Below are 19,655 nucleotides of genomic sequence, written 5' to 3'. Positions count from 1 at the left end.
TTTTCTCAGGTCATAAATGAGAGACTTTGATATATACTTAATAGGAAAGTGATATTTTAAAAAGATATCTCCTATACAATTTCCTTGAGACTGCCAATACATCTCTTCTTTACTGGAAATTAACCTGAAATAGAGCTTGATAAGTTTTAACAATGCCTCTTTTGTGAGAGAGGGCACTCACGGGAGCATGCTATGATTACTTAAAAACCAAAGGGAAAGTCAGAGGGAGGAGCTCATTATTCAAGGGACAATTCCCTTCCCCTTCTCTGTATGTGTTGAATTGGAGCCAAGAGCAAGAATGCCAAGTATGTCTGGGCTTCTTCATCCTCCTCCCCCCCCCCCTTGTGTCTGTGCACTTTACAGCTTACTGCCTCTTCAACTCTAACTACTTTAACTGATAAACATTATCTTGCAAAAACCAAGAGTCTGTGTCTATGACTTCTGGTAGAGTATCAAATTTCTGTAGCTGAACGAAATCCAGACAGTGATACTGACTGCACAACCTGCTCTGAAATGCACAGCATAAGCAAATGGGAAAAATTAGGTTTTCCTCTTCATTTCCAGTAGATTAAAGAGTTTCTTAAAAACAATTTGAGATGCAATATTTTGGACTATAGCTATGTATATATTTCTTTTTTCATGTGATACTACTTCCTACAACACACTTTTCTTGAAATACAAGAATACTGAATCAGTTTTGGAGTTTGAGGGAATGTGGCTTTATATAATTTCCATTTTAAATAGTCATGTATAACACCTTACTTGTAATATCCATTCCAGATTTTATGTATGCAGTCTGTTCAAGTTTAATACTGATAATATGCAATTTGTTTGTATTGCTTTGTAGCTATACCTCTGACTTAATGCCTGAACCAAAAATCAATATCATGTTTACATAAAACCCAAAAGAAACACCCAAATTCTGCAGTGATAAAGTATTGAGAGCCAAAGCTGGGCCTTAACATTGGGAAAACAGAGATGGGTTCAGGTCTGATCTTGAGAGAACAGCATTTGAGACCTTGGTTCAACAGGGTACTCTGTGGAGTAGTGGCTGAAGTAAAGATCTTTCTTATGGTATACCATATCTTCTTAAAATATAAGAAAAAACAGTTATTTTGCCTTATGCTTTATCATGCCAAGTGGAGATGCAGACTTCTGAAACAGTGTGTGCATGTCTCATTGACTATTATGAATCTGATATCCTGTGTATTGGTAACTGCAGCAGTTTCCATTTCCCAAGAGTTACACCAACATAGCTGCTCTACCAGATTGCTTGGGTTGATGATGAGCTTTAGCATCAGCTCAGTGATGGGAGAAGTGAAAGCAATGAGGTTAAGTGACTTGTGTCTGAATCCGTGGCAGAGTTGAGATTAGGACCAGGGTTTGTGCCACTAGAGTGCACTACTTTCCTCTTACTTATTGAGAGAATGGGTAAATTTGCTGGTAAGTGCAGACTGGTGTGAGGTTTGGAAAATTGCTGCCAGCTTGCTGAACTACTGGGAGTTTCACATTGATCTTAAATGGATGCAACTCTGCTTCTGCAGCTATCATTTACCAAGTAACTTTTTCTTACTATCAAACTTTTATGAATGTTGTGATGGGATGGCAAAGAGGGCTTGTAAACCAGCTCCTTTTGATTTTATTTGATATAAAAAGGGTATGACAGAAAGACAGGGTTCATCATACTTGTAATTAAAGCAAGTTCTATGAGATATATTCTTTGTCGGAAATACAAGATGACTTTTGCTAGATTAATTAAAGGTTATCAAAAATGAGATATGGTACTTTATTTAAGAATGTAAGCCCTCCTTTTTTTCCCTTCACAGGTTTCCACTTGAGTGGCACTGTGACAGACCCTGCAATGCAATCGGAGCCAGAAACTGTTTGCAATGTAGCTATCAGCTTTGATCGTTGCAAGATTACCTCAGTGACCTGTAGCTGTGGGAACAAGGACATATTTTACTGTGCCCACGTTGTGGCACTCTCTTTATACCGGATCCGCAAGCCAGATCAGGTCAAACTGCATCTTCCCATTTCAGAGACACTGTTTCAAATGAACAGAGACCAACTACAAAAATTTGTTCAGTATTTGATCACAGTGCACCACACAGAAGTTTTGCCAACTGCTCAGAAATTAGCAGATGAAATTCTTTCTCAGAATTCAGAAATCAATCAAGTCCATGGTAAGTTTGATGCTGTTCTTTTGTTTCATTCCCTCTCTGTTTTTTTATATTATTTTTTGTGGCACTCAGGAATGTGGCCTCCTCTAGTCCCTTTCAACCTAATTACTTTGTAATTTTTATGATGTTTACATTATGGTGTTGTGGTCAGTTCATCAAATGTTGTTTCTGCCATTGCTTTTTCCTCAGGGGGAGGACTCCTCACACTCTTCCCCTGCTCCAATATGGGTTCCCTCTGTCCTGGTTACAGGAGTAGAGTGCCAGTTTAGCAGTATGTGGGTGTAACAAACAGTATATTCAACTCCTCTCTACATAATTTCTGATACTGTGTTAATGATGGGTCGTTTGCAGTAGCTGCCCAGAGCACACTTGACACCTCAGGCTACAAGATGGCTGTTAAATGAGATAGGGAAAAAAGAGGATGTCACTGTCGAGCAGGACGGGAACAGAGAACTCCAGATCAGAAGGCAAAGAAAATGAGCTCTGATTTATTTCAAATATACCGCTCTATATATAGAGAACATCGAGAAGACTAATTTCATTGGTCTTAGAGTAAAAACATGTCACACCATTGGTGTGCAGTGAATGACGCACAGTGGCAGAGCATATCTATAAACAATGTGAATAACAAGATAGATTACAGAATTATTTACATTCTTTCCCAACTGTTTCCCAGGCTCTTGCCTGGTTAGAAAACCTTTCTCTTTCTCTCTGACTGAGCTGAGAATATCCACAAGAGGCAGCCCTGCAAAGCAGGGTAGTGTTTCTTTTTCTTCACACCAATGACTCAGCTGTGATAACTTATTTTGGGGAAGCACCAGCACAGTCACAACCATCCTGAGGTGGTCACCTCTGGTAATGGTCCATAATGGACTCAATGGCACCGTCAGAATAGGCAGCTGCAATGACTCACAGTATTACATCATTCCATTGTGAAAGCCCCCAGCCTGGGGGAGGTACTGACCATTACCACCCGAACCAAAGCATATATAATCTCTGTTTTTGGGGATTTGGGACAACACCACCACCACCACCACCACTTGACATATCCAGAGGAGGACCAATACTTCCATAGGACCACTGCTTTTGACTGCAACCTCCACTTGATAGGACTGCGACCATCACCCTGACCAACCGGGTGTTAGGCTGTACTCTGACTTTGTGGGTTTAAGCTAGCTTTCTGTGTATCATTGCATTTATTGTAATCTCTCTATTAAATTGTAACTCTGTCCTGAAATCTCTCTTAAGGTAATTGAGTGGGGTTCATTTCTCCCATCAGTCTGAAATGAACAGGGCTAATGCCTTTATTAATGTTCAGCTCTTTATTAAAAAGATCAGCTGGGCAGGGGGCTCGACACGGAGCTCGCCCCCGCAGTTGTAGCATTCCCAGGTGGCCAAAAGGAAGGAGGCGTGCAGAGTCTGTTGCTGAAGTCCAGAGCAGCAGCTGTCCCTTCTTTCCTTGTGGCACACCGGTGGCCAGAGGGTGAGGAAGCGTGGCATGCAGAGTCTGTTGCTGAAGTCCAGAACAACAGCTGTCCCCGCTCCTTCCCTGGTGGCAGCACCAGGGCTCTCTCTTTTCTGTCTCCCTGCTTCTCACAGTCTAACCTAGTCTATTCTTTTTTAGGTGATGGTGACGGTTAAAAGTCAATCAGGGGATGTGTTTCCCTCTTCCTCAGCTAGGGCATGTGTCTAGACCCTTCTACTGTGTTCAGTTTTTGATTTAGGGTCCTTTTTATCTCCTAAAAATAGTCCCATGATCCTAAGGGTTTTTTATTTGCATGTTAGTCCCAGAAGGGCAGTGTGGGGGGGTGAGAGGCCAGTTATCTCCAGGTAGTTTAGAGAAAACAAACAGAGCAATTAGCTAATTAACATTTCAATATTGGTACTTAGCTAGAGTTAGTAGGTTTTTTTAGTGTTGCCATGGGAACTAAGAAGGCCCTGCCCGCGTCTCTGGGGAACACGTGGAAACTGTTCATTACAAGTCTACTTTCATACCAGCACACCCTCCCACAGGAAACAGTTTTCCATAACCTTCTCCAATGTGACTCCTTCTGACAAGGTACAGTTCTTCACAAACTGCTCCAATGTAGGACCCTTCCATGTGGTGCAGTCCTTCAGGAACAGGCTGCTCCAGTGTAGGTCCCCCACAGGGTCACATCTCCTGCCACCAAACCTGCTCCAGCATGGGCTCCACTCTCCACAGGGTCACAGGTCCTGCCAGGACCCTGCTCCAGCAGGGGCTTCCCACAGGATCACAGCCTCCTTTAGGTGCATCCACCTCCTCCAGCATGGGGCTCCTCCACGGGCTGCAGGTGGATCTCTGCACCCCTGTGGACCTCCGTGGTCTGCAGGGACACAGCTGCCTCACCGTGGTCTTCACTGTGGGCTGCAGGGGAATGTCAGCTCTGGCACCTGAACCACCTCCTCCACTGACCCTGGTGTCTGCATAGTTTTTCCTCTCACATATTCTCATTCCTCTCTATGCTGGCCCAAATTGCTTCTGGGCTGTAATTTCTTTCCCTTTCTTAAATATGTTATCACTGAGGTGCTACCGCTTTCACTGATGGGCTCAGCCTTGGGCAGCAGGGGGTTTATCTTGGAGTTGACTGGAACTGGCTCTGATAGACATGGGGGAAGCTTCTGGCATAAGACACCCCTGTAGCTTCCCCACTACAAAAACCTGGTCATGCAAACCCAATACACCCATAGAAGCTACTGTGGAAAAAAATTAACTCAGTCAAAACCATCATACCAGTCCTTTCTTTACATTTTCTCTTATTAGCACTGTCTGCTTCACAGTGGTTCCTGTTTTTCTTTAATGCTATGCACTACTAAACAGTTGTTATATTTTACCCAAGAGTTATGAAATTAAACACAAGATGAAATTACTTATGTCTAAGCTTTGAATAATTTGGGGAATCTAAGGCATAATATTTTGTAATAAGTAATTTTATCAGCTTTGTTTCTATATAACTACTATTTAGAATAATTCTGAAGACACTAAGTTTATAAAATCAGTTACTATTCTGTTGTGAATCAACATACAACATTATTGGTTTTTAGCTTGGACCATTCAATCTTTGCATAGTACACATGCTTTTAGTTGTAGTTGTTTTCCCATATCTTCTTGATTCTGTCATGAGGTTATACTTAATAAAAAAATATTAATCTACATTTCACTTGTATACATAAATTCATAAGATTTTTATAAAATTAAGTTCAAAAAATTCAGCATGGCTGAGTAAATAATGTGGCATAGTTTCATTTGAAGATTAAAATAACTCTTGTGATACTTCAGAAATAAGGACCAGGGAAGAAATTTACTTTGAAGACGCTACATTCTGCCATTATATTAACAAAAATTTAGAATCATAGAATCACAGAATCATTAAGGTTGGCAAAGACCGCTGAGATCGAGTCCAACCCTCCAATGGTCTCAACCTTGTCAACTAGACCACAGCACTAAGTGCCAAGTCCACTTGTTTCTTGAACACCTCCAGGGATGGTGACTCCACAACCTCCCTGGGCAGCCCATTCCAATGCTTGACAACCCTTTCCATGAAGAAATTCTTTCTGATGTCCAACCTGAACCTCCCTTGGCACAGCTTGAAGCCATGTCCTCTTGTCCTGTTGCTACTTGCCTGGGAAAAGACACCTACCCCCACCTTGCTAGAACATCCTGTCAGGTAGAGAGTGAGAAGGTCCCCCTGAACCTCCTTTTCTCTGACTAAGCACCTCCAGCTCCCTCAGCCACTCCTGACAGGACTTACTCTCCGGACCCTTCTCTGGACATACTCCAGCACCTCAATATCTTTCTTGTAGTGAGGGGTCCAGAACTGAACACAGGATTTGATGTGCAGCCTCACCAGTGCCAACTACAGAGGGACAATCACTTCCCTGGTCCTGCTGGCCACACTATTGCTGATACAGGCAAGGATGCCATTTGCTTTCTTGGCTACATGGACACACCGGTAGCTCATATTCAGCTGGCTGTCGATCAGCCACTCTTCCCCCAGCCTGTAGCACTGCATAGGATTATTGTGACTCAAGTGCAGGACCCAGCACTTCACCTTATTGAATCTTATTTTGGCTTACTGAGTTTGCTATTGTACCCTGAGTAATGTGTGATATAGGCTATTCTTTGCCTATTTTAGTCAAACCCCCTATTTGTTTCTATTTACTTTTCAAGATTAAGTTCTTTATATATGACACCAGTTCTTGAATGTGGTTGCTCAGTTTGAAAGTAGTTGCTTTTAAAATTCCTAATGCAATGATCAAAGTCCTTAATTTTTTTAAAATGCTGCTGCTTCTTATAACTTGGGAGTTGATTATATTTAAGATGTAACCTGCTATGACCATAAATATAAAAGGCTTTTATCCTGTTTTCAAAATGTATTTGGATGTTGAGTGTTACAAAAGAAATGTGGATGGTATTCCCACTTTTATTACTAATATTGCAATTTAGAAATTTTAGTAAAAGAGCAGGAGTATGTATGCATGGCCATATCTATAAACTGAGTGCAAATAATTTATTTATTGTATTTAACTGTAAATACATGATGTTAAACTTATTTAAAAAACCAGTCATGATAGAAGTCAACAAAGCCGGAAGTCAAAGGAAGGGAGATTAATCTGTTAGTGTCTATAAAGTGACACAATTTGATTACAGGTTTTAATATTTAGTATATAGTGCTTTTCTCTTTCATAGTTCAATTGGGTACTAATTTATCCTCACAACACCCCTTTAAAGTGCATAAGTAATACTTATCCTCAGTTTAGAATGGGGAAAAGAGATTTGGTCTTGGTACCAAACTGCATTGCAATGATTAAATTCAGAGCTGCCCATGTTCCTCTCCTCAGCCAAGCTGTCCATTTCCTGAAGCCTTGTGCTTGTTTGGGGCCGCATTGCACCCCAAGCGAGGTCGCTGCCTTCAGGTTCACCCTTCAGATCTTCTTGCCAGCTATTGCTAGGACTTCGTTTCACAGCTCCTAAGGCAGCTCCCTTATGCAGTCCCGTTGCTTGTTCAGGTTGTGGAGAAAAGCCACGCTATGAAAAGCCAGTATCCACAAAGGAGACAGGAGTCCTGCAATTTTATTCAAATGAAGAGACAGATTCCACTAGGGCATGCCCCGTGGGGTCTCTCTCAAGATTTTGGAGGGTGCAGCCTCCTTTTATCCGAAACTCCCGGCTGCATATTGCTCTCTTCCTTTCCCCATTGGCTGAGGTACTAGGAAGCTACAGCCTTCCCAAACAGCCTACCACATATTCTCCCTTGAATAGATATCGTCATTTCCCCCCAAAGTTAAGAAGTTCAGGCTGAGTTCTGCAATAGACTTTGTGCAGACTCATTTGTCCTATTACCCTAAAGTTCAGGAGTTCAAACTGTCTGGTCAAATTGTCTGGGTTCTGTAACAAACTTGTGCAGCTTGATGTTTGTAGAGACATTAAGACCCATTTCGAAGACATTAACACCCATTTCTCCTAAAGACCCTCATGCATCTAGTAAGTTGCAAAGGCATTAGCACCCATCTTTCCCACCAAGATAGTTCCCATCCCAGGTCTTCAGAAGAAAAGCAGCAGTGTAGAAATCCTATCTGTTCCTCAAGAATGATGGGTGTGCTAGAGGAAGAGGAAGCAGACTATATCACTTGGTGTTCACCTTGTTGAGTAATACACCTAAGACCAATAGGTTGGTGTGTAGGTGCAGTGCAAGCTGCAAGGTATGCCCTGGGTGGGGGAAATGGTTGGAGCCCCAGGCAATGAGGAGTGATCAGGCACTGACCTGCCTAAGGGCAAGCAGCCCTGTGGCACTGGCCAGTCAATCACCCAGAAAACGTTGCAGAAGCCAATGAACAACGAGAAGACCCCAGACCCAAAACCACCATTGGAATGGGTGCACAGACTGTAGTAAAAGTCCAGGGATTCCTTTGTTCAGGGTCCCTCTCAAGAGGCACCATGCCAGCTATTATTGTGTCACTGCACCATGATTAAATTGCTTAAAGGAAGCAGAGGTCTGAGACTGCTATGGAAAACCTGGGGTGGAGCCAGTGAGGAAATCTGGTCTATGTGTGGTATGTGTAGGGAGTCAGGTGGGGCACCCGTCAGCTCACTGGAGCCACCAACTGTGAAGGGGCTTTGGTCCCAGCAGTGAAAATCTCCGGTCAGTGGTCAGACTGGGAAATTTTGTTAATGACCTGACTGTAAGTGAATGTAGTGATCTGGAAAAGTACCTGGTTGAGAGATGTGGAGATGGTCATGTCTCGACCCCAAAACAAGAATAACATGAGCAGTGGGAGCTGAGGCTTCTCCAGCAGCAACATCAGTGTGAAAAACACCAATCACTTGTTTTAAAATTTTTAAAGTTTAATAGTAATAAAATAGTTATAAAAATAGTAATAAAAATTAGAGCAATAAGAATTTGGACAATCAGAGTTCGGACAATAAAGGACAATAAAATAAAAGAATTACAGACATTCAGATGCTCTTGGGCAGTAAGCCACAAAAGCATACCTTGCTAACAAACGATTACCCCTTAAAAGCAATAGCCTGTTGCATATTCATATATCTCATACATGATTCAAAAATTATTTTTCAAACAAAGGATGTCTTCTGCTTAGTTTCTGACCCCCCTTCATCTTGTAAATCAATTTCTTGGCTCCTAGAAGTCTGGAAGAAGTCTGAACAGTCCCGATAAGGAGGCAATAATTCTTCTCTGGATTTTGGTATCTTGTTGCAATTATCTGTATGTGAAGAATTTCTTGGTTTTCTTATCCATTCCTTGAGCTAGTTACAAAAGGTATCTTACATCACATAGTTTCTATTTCAATATTATGCTATAGCCTAAAAACTATATTTACCACACTACTTAAAAGAGATTAATAGAGAATAACTTTCCAACATAACACATATAGTATTCATTTTAATATTTGCGAAAAGCCAATCATATAAAATGCATTTATAACAATCAGGATGCCTGGCTGCTGCCAGGGCTGCAAATGGGGTTTGGACTTGTGCCCAATCTGACATGCCTTCTCCTTGCCTTGTTAGTTCACGGCTATTGCTGAAGACTGTCAATGATACTGAAAGATCAGTGAATTACAAACTGTAGCTAGTGCCTGTTACATGTGTATTGAAAATTCTTTACAGATTTTGGTTTAAAATTTGGATCATACTGAGTGTAGCCTATATATGATCTTGTGAGAAAATATTGCTCTGAGTCAGAAGTACCTGTAGTATTGTGCTGAATAGCATTGTAGAGCTCAGACCCTCAGCTTGATGTCTTAAGCTTTTCTAGTCTTTTTACCCAGTGGCATGAAAATAGCACTGGTTTAAGTATAGCAATGCTGAGCCACTGGGGAAGGTATAGTGCAAACTGACTGATGCCTTTTTCCCAACCTGGAAATGAAACTTGAGATAATTTTAGTAAGAAGGTAATGTGAAAAACGCATATTATATGGCTCTACACAGATAGTTACTATATGTATTATGTTATATTGATTAGTTGTGCTGTATTAACATTTTAATAGTATGGTAAATGTAGTTTTGCAGTTAAAATAGAAACTATGTATGTGGAGTTTTTTTAAAGGAATGAGATACTTGCTTCGAAGTAACAGTCACAGAACACCTAAATCTTCCAGAGAAGAGGAATTTATGGTTTTCTTATCAGAAGAAGCTAATTTCTTCAGGCCTTGCTCAGACTTGAAGACGCCGTGGGGATTAAAAGAAGCAGTTAAAAAATAACAGACAGAGTTTCTTGTTTTAAATAGAATGTATGCATTACCATGAAGTATATATGAATATGCAACAGTATATTGTTTTAAAAGTTATTCCTTTGTTCACAAAGCATGCTTGTTGGGGCTTAAGTGCCCGAGAGCATCCGGACGTCCGTAATTCTTTGTTTTTTATTGTCTTGTAATTGTCCTAACTCTAAATTTTTATTACTCTAATTGTATTACTATTTTTATAACCATTTTATTATTAAACTTTTAAAATTTTAAAAACCAAGTGATTGGCGTTTTTCACAGGTAATATAAGAATAGATCTTTATTTGAAGGCCTTCAGGGGCAGTTATGGAAAGATGTCCACAAAAGCCCACCTCCTCCAGGGGTCAGCACATTTTTATAGGTTTTAGGAAATTAGCATAATTGATAAAAAGCACCAATTAGGAGGACAAGTGGTGATGCAATTCCCTCCCCCCCCCCCCCCCCCCACCCTAGGTCAAGTCCCTTTTTCGGAGTCCCCCCTCAGCACTAGCTGTGCTTTGTCCATGAAATGTATCTCAAAGAGTTGTTCTTAGCCTTGATTCCCAGGAAGAACCAAGATAGGATTTGGGGCCATGTGAGAAACGAGCCGCACTTCTAGAATTTTAGAAAAAGGTTTATTAAACCTTGACAAAAATTACAACAAAGGACTGAATAAGGAAAGAAGTTACAACGCTGAGAGTCTGCCCTCTCCCGTGGCTTTACAGCCACGTGGCTCATTCACAAAATGGCTGCTCCAGCTTTTATACCCTTGGTGTTGCATCATGTAACCCTAGCCCCTCCCAAAGTCTGTCAGTTAACTTTTCGTCACTGTCCATTGCTGAAGACTGCTTTCTTGCAACTTGATTGGAGTTCAGGTGTTGCCATGCCATGCAATGCTTCTATACATCTAAAGAATTGTGGCTATCTTTGCTTTTCATGTTCTTAGGACTTCTCTGAGAGCAAATTTTTACAAATCTGACCATGTAATTTTCCTTCCCTGCCAGTATCCTTCTTTTAGTATTGGCTACAGAGGTAACATGATCTGGGATTTAAAAGTGATAGTGTGATGCAATTCAATTTCTAACATATTCTCAAAACCTAACAGAGATAGAGATTACATAGTTGTGACAAGCCCAAAAAGAAAATGTCAAGTTAACTGTTATGTTAGGGTCACAGTTTGGGGACAGGTACACGACTGACCATACCGAGATCATGCAACAACACCCAAGATTTATTGATGGTTGCCCTCTTTTATAGGGGTTTCAAAATTCCCAGGCTTGAACAACTAACTGATTGGTTGAGGTTTCAACACCACCCAGCTCCCTGACCAATGATACATCTGCATTCTGGATTGAATGGGATTGGCTGGGGTCCCCTGTTTGAGTTCAAATCCAACCTATCATTGCCTCACCCAGGGACTTGTTTACATTTAGGCTATAACGAACTAGGCTAGCCAAATTGGGTTACTTATTATGGCCAAATTTGTACAGCCTCAGACTGGCTGTGGCTGTGACAGTTAACTTCAGTCTTGGGCATGATTAAAATGCCTTACATCTGAGTATGATGATGTACTACCATTTTTTCCCCTGACAGTCTAGATAAGTGCTTTTCAAACTTTTCAGGTAGAATACCTCTTAAAAATATCCAGTGAAGGTGCAGGTTTCTTCAGAAATATGTAGATTGTTCGATACTGCAAGAACTTGTTTTATTTTTGTCAGACTTTAGAAAAGGCCATAAGGGGAAAATCACTGATCTCAGCTACAAAATTTTAGTTAGAACAACCTGTGGCCAAAACACTGCCTGATGTAAATCCAGTCACTTCATTTGGCACTAAGCTAATTCAGGTAGAATTGCTTTTAATTGACTGTGTGCTGATGACATTGCCTATTGTAAAAATGCTCCTTCAGGAGCACCACAATCTTACACAGCTGTAACTTATTTATGTTAATGCCTTTAGTGCTTAAAGACTTTGGATTTGCTTGGGAATCATTTTTTTATTCTTTGTTTAGCTTTGCAGAGCCATCACAGCTCAAAGGCACAGAAGTGATGATTTTCCTCATATTCATCAATAGCAATGCTCATTAGCAGTAACTTAAACCTGAGCAAGATTGCTGAAGGTACAGAAGTCACACAGGTGTTCTGGGGAGAGTGGTTTTAACATTGCAGTTGTTGAAATTATTATGTTAAGTGTGATTTTGTTTGTAAAAGCATTCTAGAATAACTGTTGAGGCAGGAGGAAGAAACTCATTTTGATTTTAATGTTTTATTATAAAATATTGTTTGTTTAAATACCTTTTCATAGACTGTCATTTCTAAGTGCTTAAGACTACTTCGGAGAAATTTAGGTCCATTTTAAAGAACCTTTTAAGTCAAGACATCCAAAATGGGACAATACACAAATCCAAAACCCTTTGCAATACTCATTTGCCCTGGACCCACAAACCTCGTTTCTTTATATAGAACATAATGATTTATCTTCTTGCTGTTTGCAGGTGCTCCTGACCCAACAGCAGGTGCTAGCATAGATGATGAAAACTGCTGGCATTTGGATGAGGAACAGGTCCAAGAACAGGTTAAACTCTTCCTCTCCCAGGGTGGATACCATGGATCAGGGAAGCAACTCAATTTGCTTTTTGCAAAGGTATGTTGAGTACTAGGACTTCCCTCTTTTCTCTCCCCCCACTCCCCCATCCAGTCTGTACTTGTTCAGGTCTTACTCAAAGTCCTGTTGTTCTAAAACAAGACAAAGCCCTGGGAACATGATAGCAAGTTAATAATGCAATGGGATGCAATCTGGTGTGTCTTGATATTAGTTTAAGGATATGAAGTAGCATTTCAACTGTCTACAGCTTTGCTGTTCTCTTCCTTCCTACCCTCAAAATGTTGGAGAGAACCTGTAGAAATTATGGTCTTGCAGCAGCTTGCATAATACACCTGTGGATTACTTGTGGAAGAAATGTATTTGCAGAATTGCAATGGGATACTGAAACTAAAAATTGTTAGAATTGGGAAGGCAGATTATTTTTTTCTACTTAAAAATTTCACATCAAATACATAAATTATAATGTATTATTTAACAGAGATGGAATGTTTAACACTTCAGCATATTGTCTGTACTGTGGTTTGTTTTGGGGTTTTTTCAAGTTTGTATTAAAAGACTCATTTCCTAGGTGCGAGAGATGCTGAAGATGAGAGATTCAAATGGAGCTCGCATGTTGACGTTGATAACAGAACAGTTCATGGCTGACCCTCGTCTGTCGCTCTGGACACAACAAGGAACTGCAATGACTGACAAGTATAGGCAACTCTGGGATGAACTGGGTAAATGCATAGACTTCAAAATCATTTAGGTGTTCATGTGTATAATGAAGAAACAATTACATATTTGGGGTGTAAACTTATTGTGGTACTAGGTAAAGCAAGTTAGAATTTTCTTCAGGTTTGCTTGTTCAGTTAAGGTTGGATGAAATTGAATTTCTGATCTACTATATGAGACAATTACAGTTGGAGGAGAGAAAGCATACTATGAAACAAGTATGATTGTAACAGGTTTTAAGTACCTGAGGAACTATAAAAAGAATAAAACAAAAAGTGGAAATGTAGCTACACAACTGAGGGTAAGTATAGAAGCCACTAGAGATAAACTGGAAAGCTTAAGGAAGAAATAGATTAAAAACTAGAGAGAAATAGAAGGCAAAAAAGAAAAGATTCATAAAGAGTATGAGAAGATAGCAACAAAGGAAAGCAGAAGTCCCTTACGGAGTAGGAAAGGAGATCAAGTAACAGAGGGCTATAACAACTAACACTGCTTTACAGGAAAGGTCAGTTGTGACCAGATATAACATGTACTATGGAGAGAAGAACACATGCTGGAATGGGGAAGGAATTATTTAAACTGTTGAAGTCTGAAGACACTTGCTTTAAAGTGTTCAAGAAACTCACTGAGAGAATTTTGCACTGCTGCTTCAGAAGTTCTCAAAATCTATAGGAATTCGTGGTAGGAAAGGGATGTTAAAAACAACTTGAAGGTAAATGTCACCAAAATTTTAAAGGTAGGTAGGTGAGTGGAAAGAATAATATTAAGTAACCACCATCATTGTTTTCTTAGATTTAAGGTACTGCAACAAACCACTAACCAGTTGGTATGTAAGCATATAGAAGATAAAAGTGATTATTTTCAATACAGTAGTAAATCTATTTTGTTTCCCTAAAAGATAATTCACTGAGTGTATGTGTGAAGGAATTAACGTGCATATCTTAGCTGTAGTAAAGTTTTGGATGCTGTCTTCGAGGCTTTCTCAAAGCAAATTGAAAAGATGCAGCCTAAATGAAATTGCCTTGTGATTCATTGATCTTGGAGTAGTTACCTGTGTTGTCATTCAATCTGGAAAGACACTTCAAGTCTTGACTTACAGGAATCTGTCTTGAGATGTGTTCTGGTCAATATTGCTTTTCCTGACTTATGTGGCATGAAATATTAAAATAAATATATATACATATAAAAGCAAATCAACAAAACCAAACAAAAACCCCAAAACAAAGAAACAAAATCCAACAAAAAAAATCCCCAAACAACTCAAAACTTACTAAAGACGCCCCTTGGGACAATATGTAAACACTGCGGAGAACAAAGCCAAATCCATAATGCTCTTGGTACATTTTAAAGGTCCAAAATCAAGCTAAATGTTGCATTAAGGGTATAGAAATTTAGCAGAAAATAAAGCCCTTTTTGTTCCAGCTGGTCCTCAGAGGGACTGGGTGCAGCTGGGCTTAGTTTCTGATTAGAACCACTACAGTTCCTTGTTGATTTAATTCCTTTAGTCCCCCATGAGTTGCATTAGCCAATGTTTATATTTGTCCAGTACAATTATATAACATCATTCAATTCTGGAATGCTGTCAACTGGGGTGTGAAAATTGACTCCAGTACCCATCCCACCACAGTTCCAGCTATCCAGTGTTGTCATTGGTTTTCTGATTCCCTTTTTATTTGTCCCCACAGAGCCAGTGAAAGAGGTTGCTTCGTCCAAAGAGGGCAAAGTGTTAATAGTACCAGCATGTGTTGCCATTGCCAGCCCTCTATTAGTAAGTCAGTAGACTGTGTTCCATCACTGCTAACCCACATGGTGTGCCCCACAGAGGTTATACTTAGTTCTGAACAAATTATGTCAGACTCAGTATCATTGTTAGTCAAATGAGATCAAGTGTCATTGAGTGGGGTGATATAGTTTTGACAAGTACAACCTAATCTGAGAGCTCAAACTAATGGGCCCAATCTCTGAATTTCAGTTTCATTGGAGTTGCAATTATAAACTCCAGTACAATTCCAATTATGATATTTTTGGGCTGTTTGAGCAAGAAACATTTAAATTTGTGTCCAGAACATCAACCTGTATGGGGTTATTTGGTAATCCAATTGTTCTTTCCCAATTGATGCACCAGTTGGTAGTTGCATATAATGGCAGTCACCGCATTGTGGCCCTCCCCACCCCCTTGGAATATGCATTCCCCATGGTGTATCAGCACATGTATCCTCAGGAAGACAATAAATTTTCTCAATTGAGTCACTATTAGTCTCAAATTTCAATGATGATGTTACAGTTCCATATAGTTCCATATAGTTGTATTATTCTTGGTCCACTTTAAAACATATTTTCCTTCCTCAGTTTGCCAAGTCAGATTTGTGTGATTTTTCCACATAACCTCCCAAGTTTTAGTCAAACCCATAGTGAAATTCCCCAAGTTACTGGTGAGTTGGCAGATGGAGGAAAAGGTAAATGTGGTGATTTGACTAATGTTATGTGTATGTCCAAAAACTTTGATTAACTGCAATATAAGATTTCAAGCAATCCCTGAACTTCTGTCTAGTGACAGTAAGAATAATAAAGAACATTTTACCTGCATTATTATTCTAATTTCATTTTCCAAATTATCACCAAAACCACCACTAGTCTTTGTAGGCACTAGCTCTGTATATGACTGGTTCATTCCACATGCCATTCATTCTGTTAAGAAAAAAAGTGGACAGACACTCTATCTTGTTGTTAGTTGGCAAGGTTAGGTCAAATTGAGGGTATAATCCACCCAATATCACTCACACTAGAAGGCTTGCAAGCCTTAACAAGATCCGAGTATCTCAGTTCAGTATCATTGAAAGAATGGAAGCTAAACTCCAGTGGTCTTTCTGGCCCTTGTGGTCCCTTTTGCCAAAGGTTACAATGAGAGCCATGCTCACTGAACCCCCATTCTACATGGATTGGATCAGTCAGGTGTATAAGGCCAAGCTGTTGGAACAGCCTCAGCCCCTCTTATTAACAAATCTAGTACATTTGTGTGCTGTTCCGTCCATTCCCACAATTTTCCTTTTCTGAGCAGATTGTGTAAGGGATGGGCAATAATAGAAAATCTAAGAATATGTTTACGCCAGTAGCCTAAAGTTCCCAGAACTTCCTTACAAAAGATGAATTCGGCCTGTGCTCCATTTTTTTCAGGGTGTCCATAGGAACAGAAGTGGCTCCTTTAATCCACCAGATTCCTAAGAATTTAACTTCTTGTGCTGACCCTTGGCATTTTGATTCCAGAACTTCCAATCCCAATTCAATTAGTGTTTCATGAATGTTTTTCATTGTGTCTTTTGCACTTTCTTGATCATCTCCCCCTATTAGGTTGTCATCAATATATTGATATCATGTAATGTCAGGAATCTCTACTAAGACCTTAGCCAAGGCATTGTGAGAAATAGTGAGAGAATGTTTATATGCTTGTGAAAGTGTATTGGATTCTCCTCCGTGTAAAGGCAAACTGTGCTTTATCCTTTTCAAGGAGGGGAATAATGAAAAATATGTCCTTAACATCGAGGGCAGCCATCTAAGCATGAGCAGCACCCAGTAGCAGTGTCACTATCTAGACAATGTTTGGAACTGGAGCAGTTAGAGATGCAGTATTAGCAGTTAACTGTCAATATACCATGAAATGCCAGTGCCAGGTCAGTTTCTTTACTGGCCACACCAGTGAATTATAAAGCAAATGAGTCCTTTTAATGATGCCTCTTTTTTTTCCAAATCTGTCACTATCTCATCAATCCCCATAAGTGCTGCTGTTGGCAGAGGGTATTGTTTTGGATTAGTAAATTTAGAAGGCAGCAATGGTATCGATGGCCCTAATGAATTGATAAAATTTTCCAAGCCTGAATCATCCCACATTCTTTCAGATTCTATTTGTATTCTCAGCAACCCAGTGCCTTCAACTGCGAAGCTCCACAGAGTTCCATCTGGGAGTTTCCAGATTTGCCCATAAAGTAAATCAAATCCTAAAAGTTTTAGTTGGGCAGGCCCCACAAGCACTTCAACCTTAGTAAATTGTTTTTCCCCCAGGAGCCAGATAGAAATTTTTGCTGTTGGACATTCCTTTATTATACCATCAATTCTGGTAAAATTTTTATGGTCACTGGGTATAATTTCCAAAACATTTGCTGCTTCCTTTGTAATGACTGATATTTGAATCCCTGTGTTAATTAGAAATTCAACCATATTTTTTCACGGTCTGACTAGAATATCAATAGAAGGTTCCGGGTATTTGCCTTGGAGCCACTGTACTGCTAATACCCACCAAGCAGGCTCAGGAACCTTAACAATAGTTATCTGACCCATCCTGTCCAGCATCCATAATTCACTATTTCCTGCATGAATTCACTCTAGGTAGCTAAATGCATCATCTGCACCCAGCCCACTGGATGCCCAGGAACTGTGGCATTTTGGACATGAATCTGCTGCATTTCATCCTGAAAGTTTGCTACAAAAGTCTTCAGACTGTTTGGAAGACCCGGAATAAGATGGGTTCATCTGGCTGAATCGATAGGGGCTAACATAGGAGACTTTCTAAGCCTGTCCCTCATACATAGTCTGTATACAAACAGCTTTCTGCACAGAAGCTGCAAGATGAAAGAACTGAGCAGTTTTAATAACCAGTGGATCTCCCCTATCCTGCAGATCTATTCCTCCTGCCCAATATACCACCTGTGCAGTTAAAGAATAATCATGATCTCTGTGAGTGGTGGTTAAAAATATGCCAGGACCCCAATAGCTTCCCAGTTATTCCTCATTTGATAAAATCCAATCCCCTCTGATCAGAGAGACTCATCACACATACTCCATTTTGGAGAGGGTGATCGGCTCATTAGCAGTTCTAGTTTTTTCCTTGCAGATATTTTTCCTGTTTTTCTACTGCATGCAATTCAGTTTTCAAGATTCCAGTTTCTACCAAAAGGGAGTCTATGCAAATTTCCTTTTTTTTTTTCTCCAATTCCGTTTTCAAAGACCAATAATGCTTTTAGCAGATTGTTTTCAAGTTGAATCACTGCATATACCACATTTGGAATTTTTTTGGATGGCAAGGATTCTTTAGCCTCTTCTTGTGAATAGGATAGACAAGTACAGATAATTCCCTTTTCTGGCTTTTAGTTTCTGTTCTGTATCTTCGTTTGAAAAGACAGGAGTCTGTGAAGGAAGGCAAGGGTTTCCCATGAAATGGAAAAGGTAAACTCCCTCCCTCTAAATTACCACAATTTCAAAATAAAAAGGCTCTCAGGTAAAGATATGGGAATGGGAATAACAGTTCTTTACTAGGAAAAAATGAAATTTAAAAAAAATGTAATTAGTACAAACAAAACTACTGATAGAGTCAGAAACCTGACACCCTGAGGAGTCAGGGTGTTAGTGATCGTCCAGTTAAATGGTGGCTGCTCCTCCTGCTCCTGGAGTGGCAGATAAAATGCTGTTGAAGCGATGATCCCGTAGAAGGGTGTAGTTTTCTCTGAAGGTCTGGTGATAGAGTAGATGGGCCTGGTCTTCCTCTGGGAATCCAGTGAATAGGCTGAGTTGCTGTCTCAAGAAATGCTGATTTTATGCAGGTAGGGATGCTTGGCTCCTCCTTCTGGGTGGAGCATCTTACAATGGGATGATGTAACTTTATCGGTCATGCAGTGAGCCATTCAATGGCACATTAACAGAAGATATCTCCCCGGAGGGAGACATTGTTCTTGGAAAAGATAAGAAAACTGCCCAACAGATGGCAAATAGAATATATGCTTATTTTACAAGCTAGGACATTATCCACCCCTTATTCTATTTCCATCTGCATCACAATGAAATCTTACACTCAGTTCTCACTTAAGTCTAGGTTTCCCTGTGGTACACAACGGGTTTCCCCATCTTTCTGCATTACCCACCAAGTGTAACCAGGTCCTTGAGCAAAAACAATTCCACGGATGGGTTTGTCTTTGCCTGAGGTGGGATTAATCCAAACAGTTTTTCCTAAAATACCTTTCATATGTACCACAGGGACTTTATCTCCATCTACTGTGTGCAAGGGTTCTGATTGGGCAGGACCAGCTCGATTGATGGACCCTCGGGTGTTGACCATCCAGGTTGCTTTTGCCAGGTTCGTTTCCCAGTTTCTAAATGTTCCCCCACCAAGTGCCTTCAGGGTAGTCTTAAGGAGTCTGTTGCACCGTTCAACTTTGCCGGCAGCTGGAGCATGATGGGGAATATGATATATCCATTCGATACCATGTTCTCTGGCCCAGGTGTTGATAAGGCCATTCTTGAAGTGGGTGCCGTCGTCAGACTCAATTCTCTCAGGTGTGCCATGTCTCCACAGGACTTGCTTTTCCAGGCCTAAGATGGTGTTCTGGGCAGTGGCATGAGGCACAGGGTAGGTCTCCAGCCATCCAGTG

At 40.3% G+C, this 19,655-nt stretch overlaps 1 protein-coding gene across 1 annotated transcript in view; it reads left to right on the top strand.

The window, feature by feature from the left end:
• Positions 1-19,655, top strand: part of LOC128821391 (zinc finger SWIM domain-containing protein 6-like) — a 313,500-nt gene that overhangs the window by 157,398 nt on the left and 136,447 nt on the right. The window contains exons 2-4 of the mRNA XM_054002380.1: positions 1,827-2,183; positions 12,416-12,564; positions 13,094-13,244. Coding sequence (XP_053858355.1) covers positions 1,827-2,183; positions 12,416-12,564; positions 13,094-13,244 — 657 coding nt within the window. The remainder of the gene's footprint in view (positions 1-1,826; positions 2,184-12,415; positions 12,565-13,093; positions 13,245-19,655) is intronic.

Source organism: Vidua macroura, chromosome W (genome assembly GCF_024509145.1).
Source record: "Vidua macroura isolate BioBank_ID:100142 chromosome W, ASM2450914v1, whole genome shotgun sequence".
NCBI classification, from domain to species: Eukaryota; Metazoa; Chordata; class Aves; order Passeriformes; family Viduidae; genus Vidua; species Vidua macroura.
Note: the sequence above shows the minus strand (reverse complement) of the source record. Positions and strands in the feature narration are given on the sequence as shown.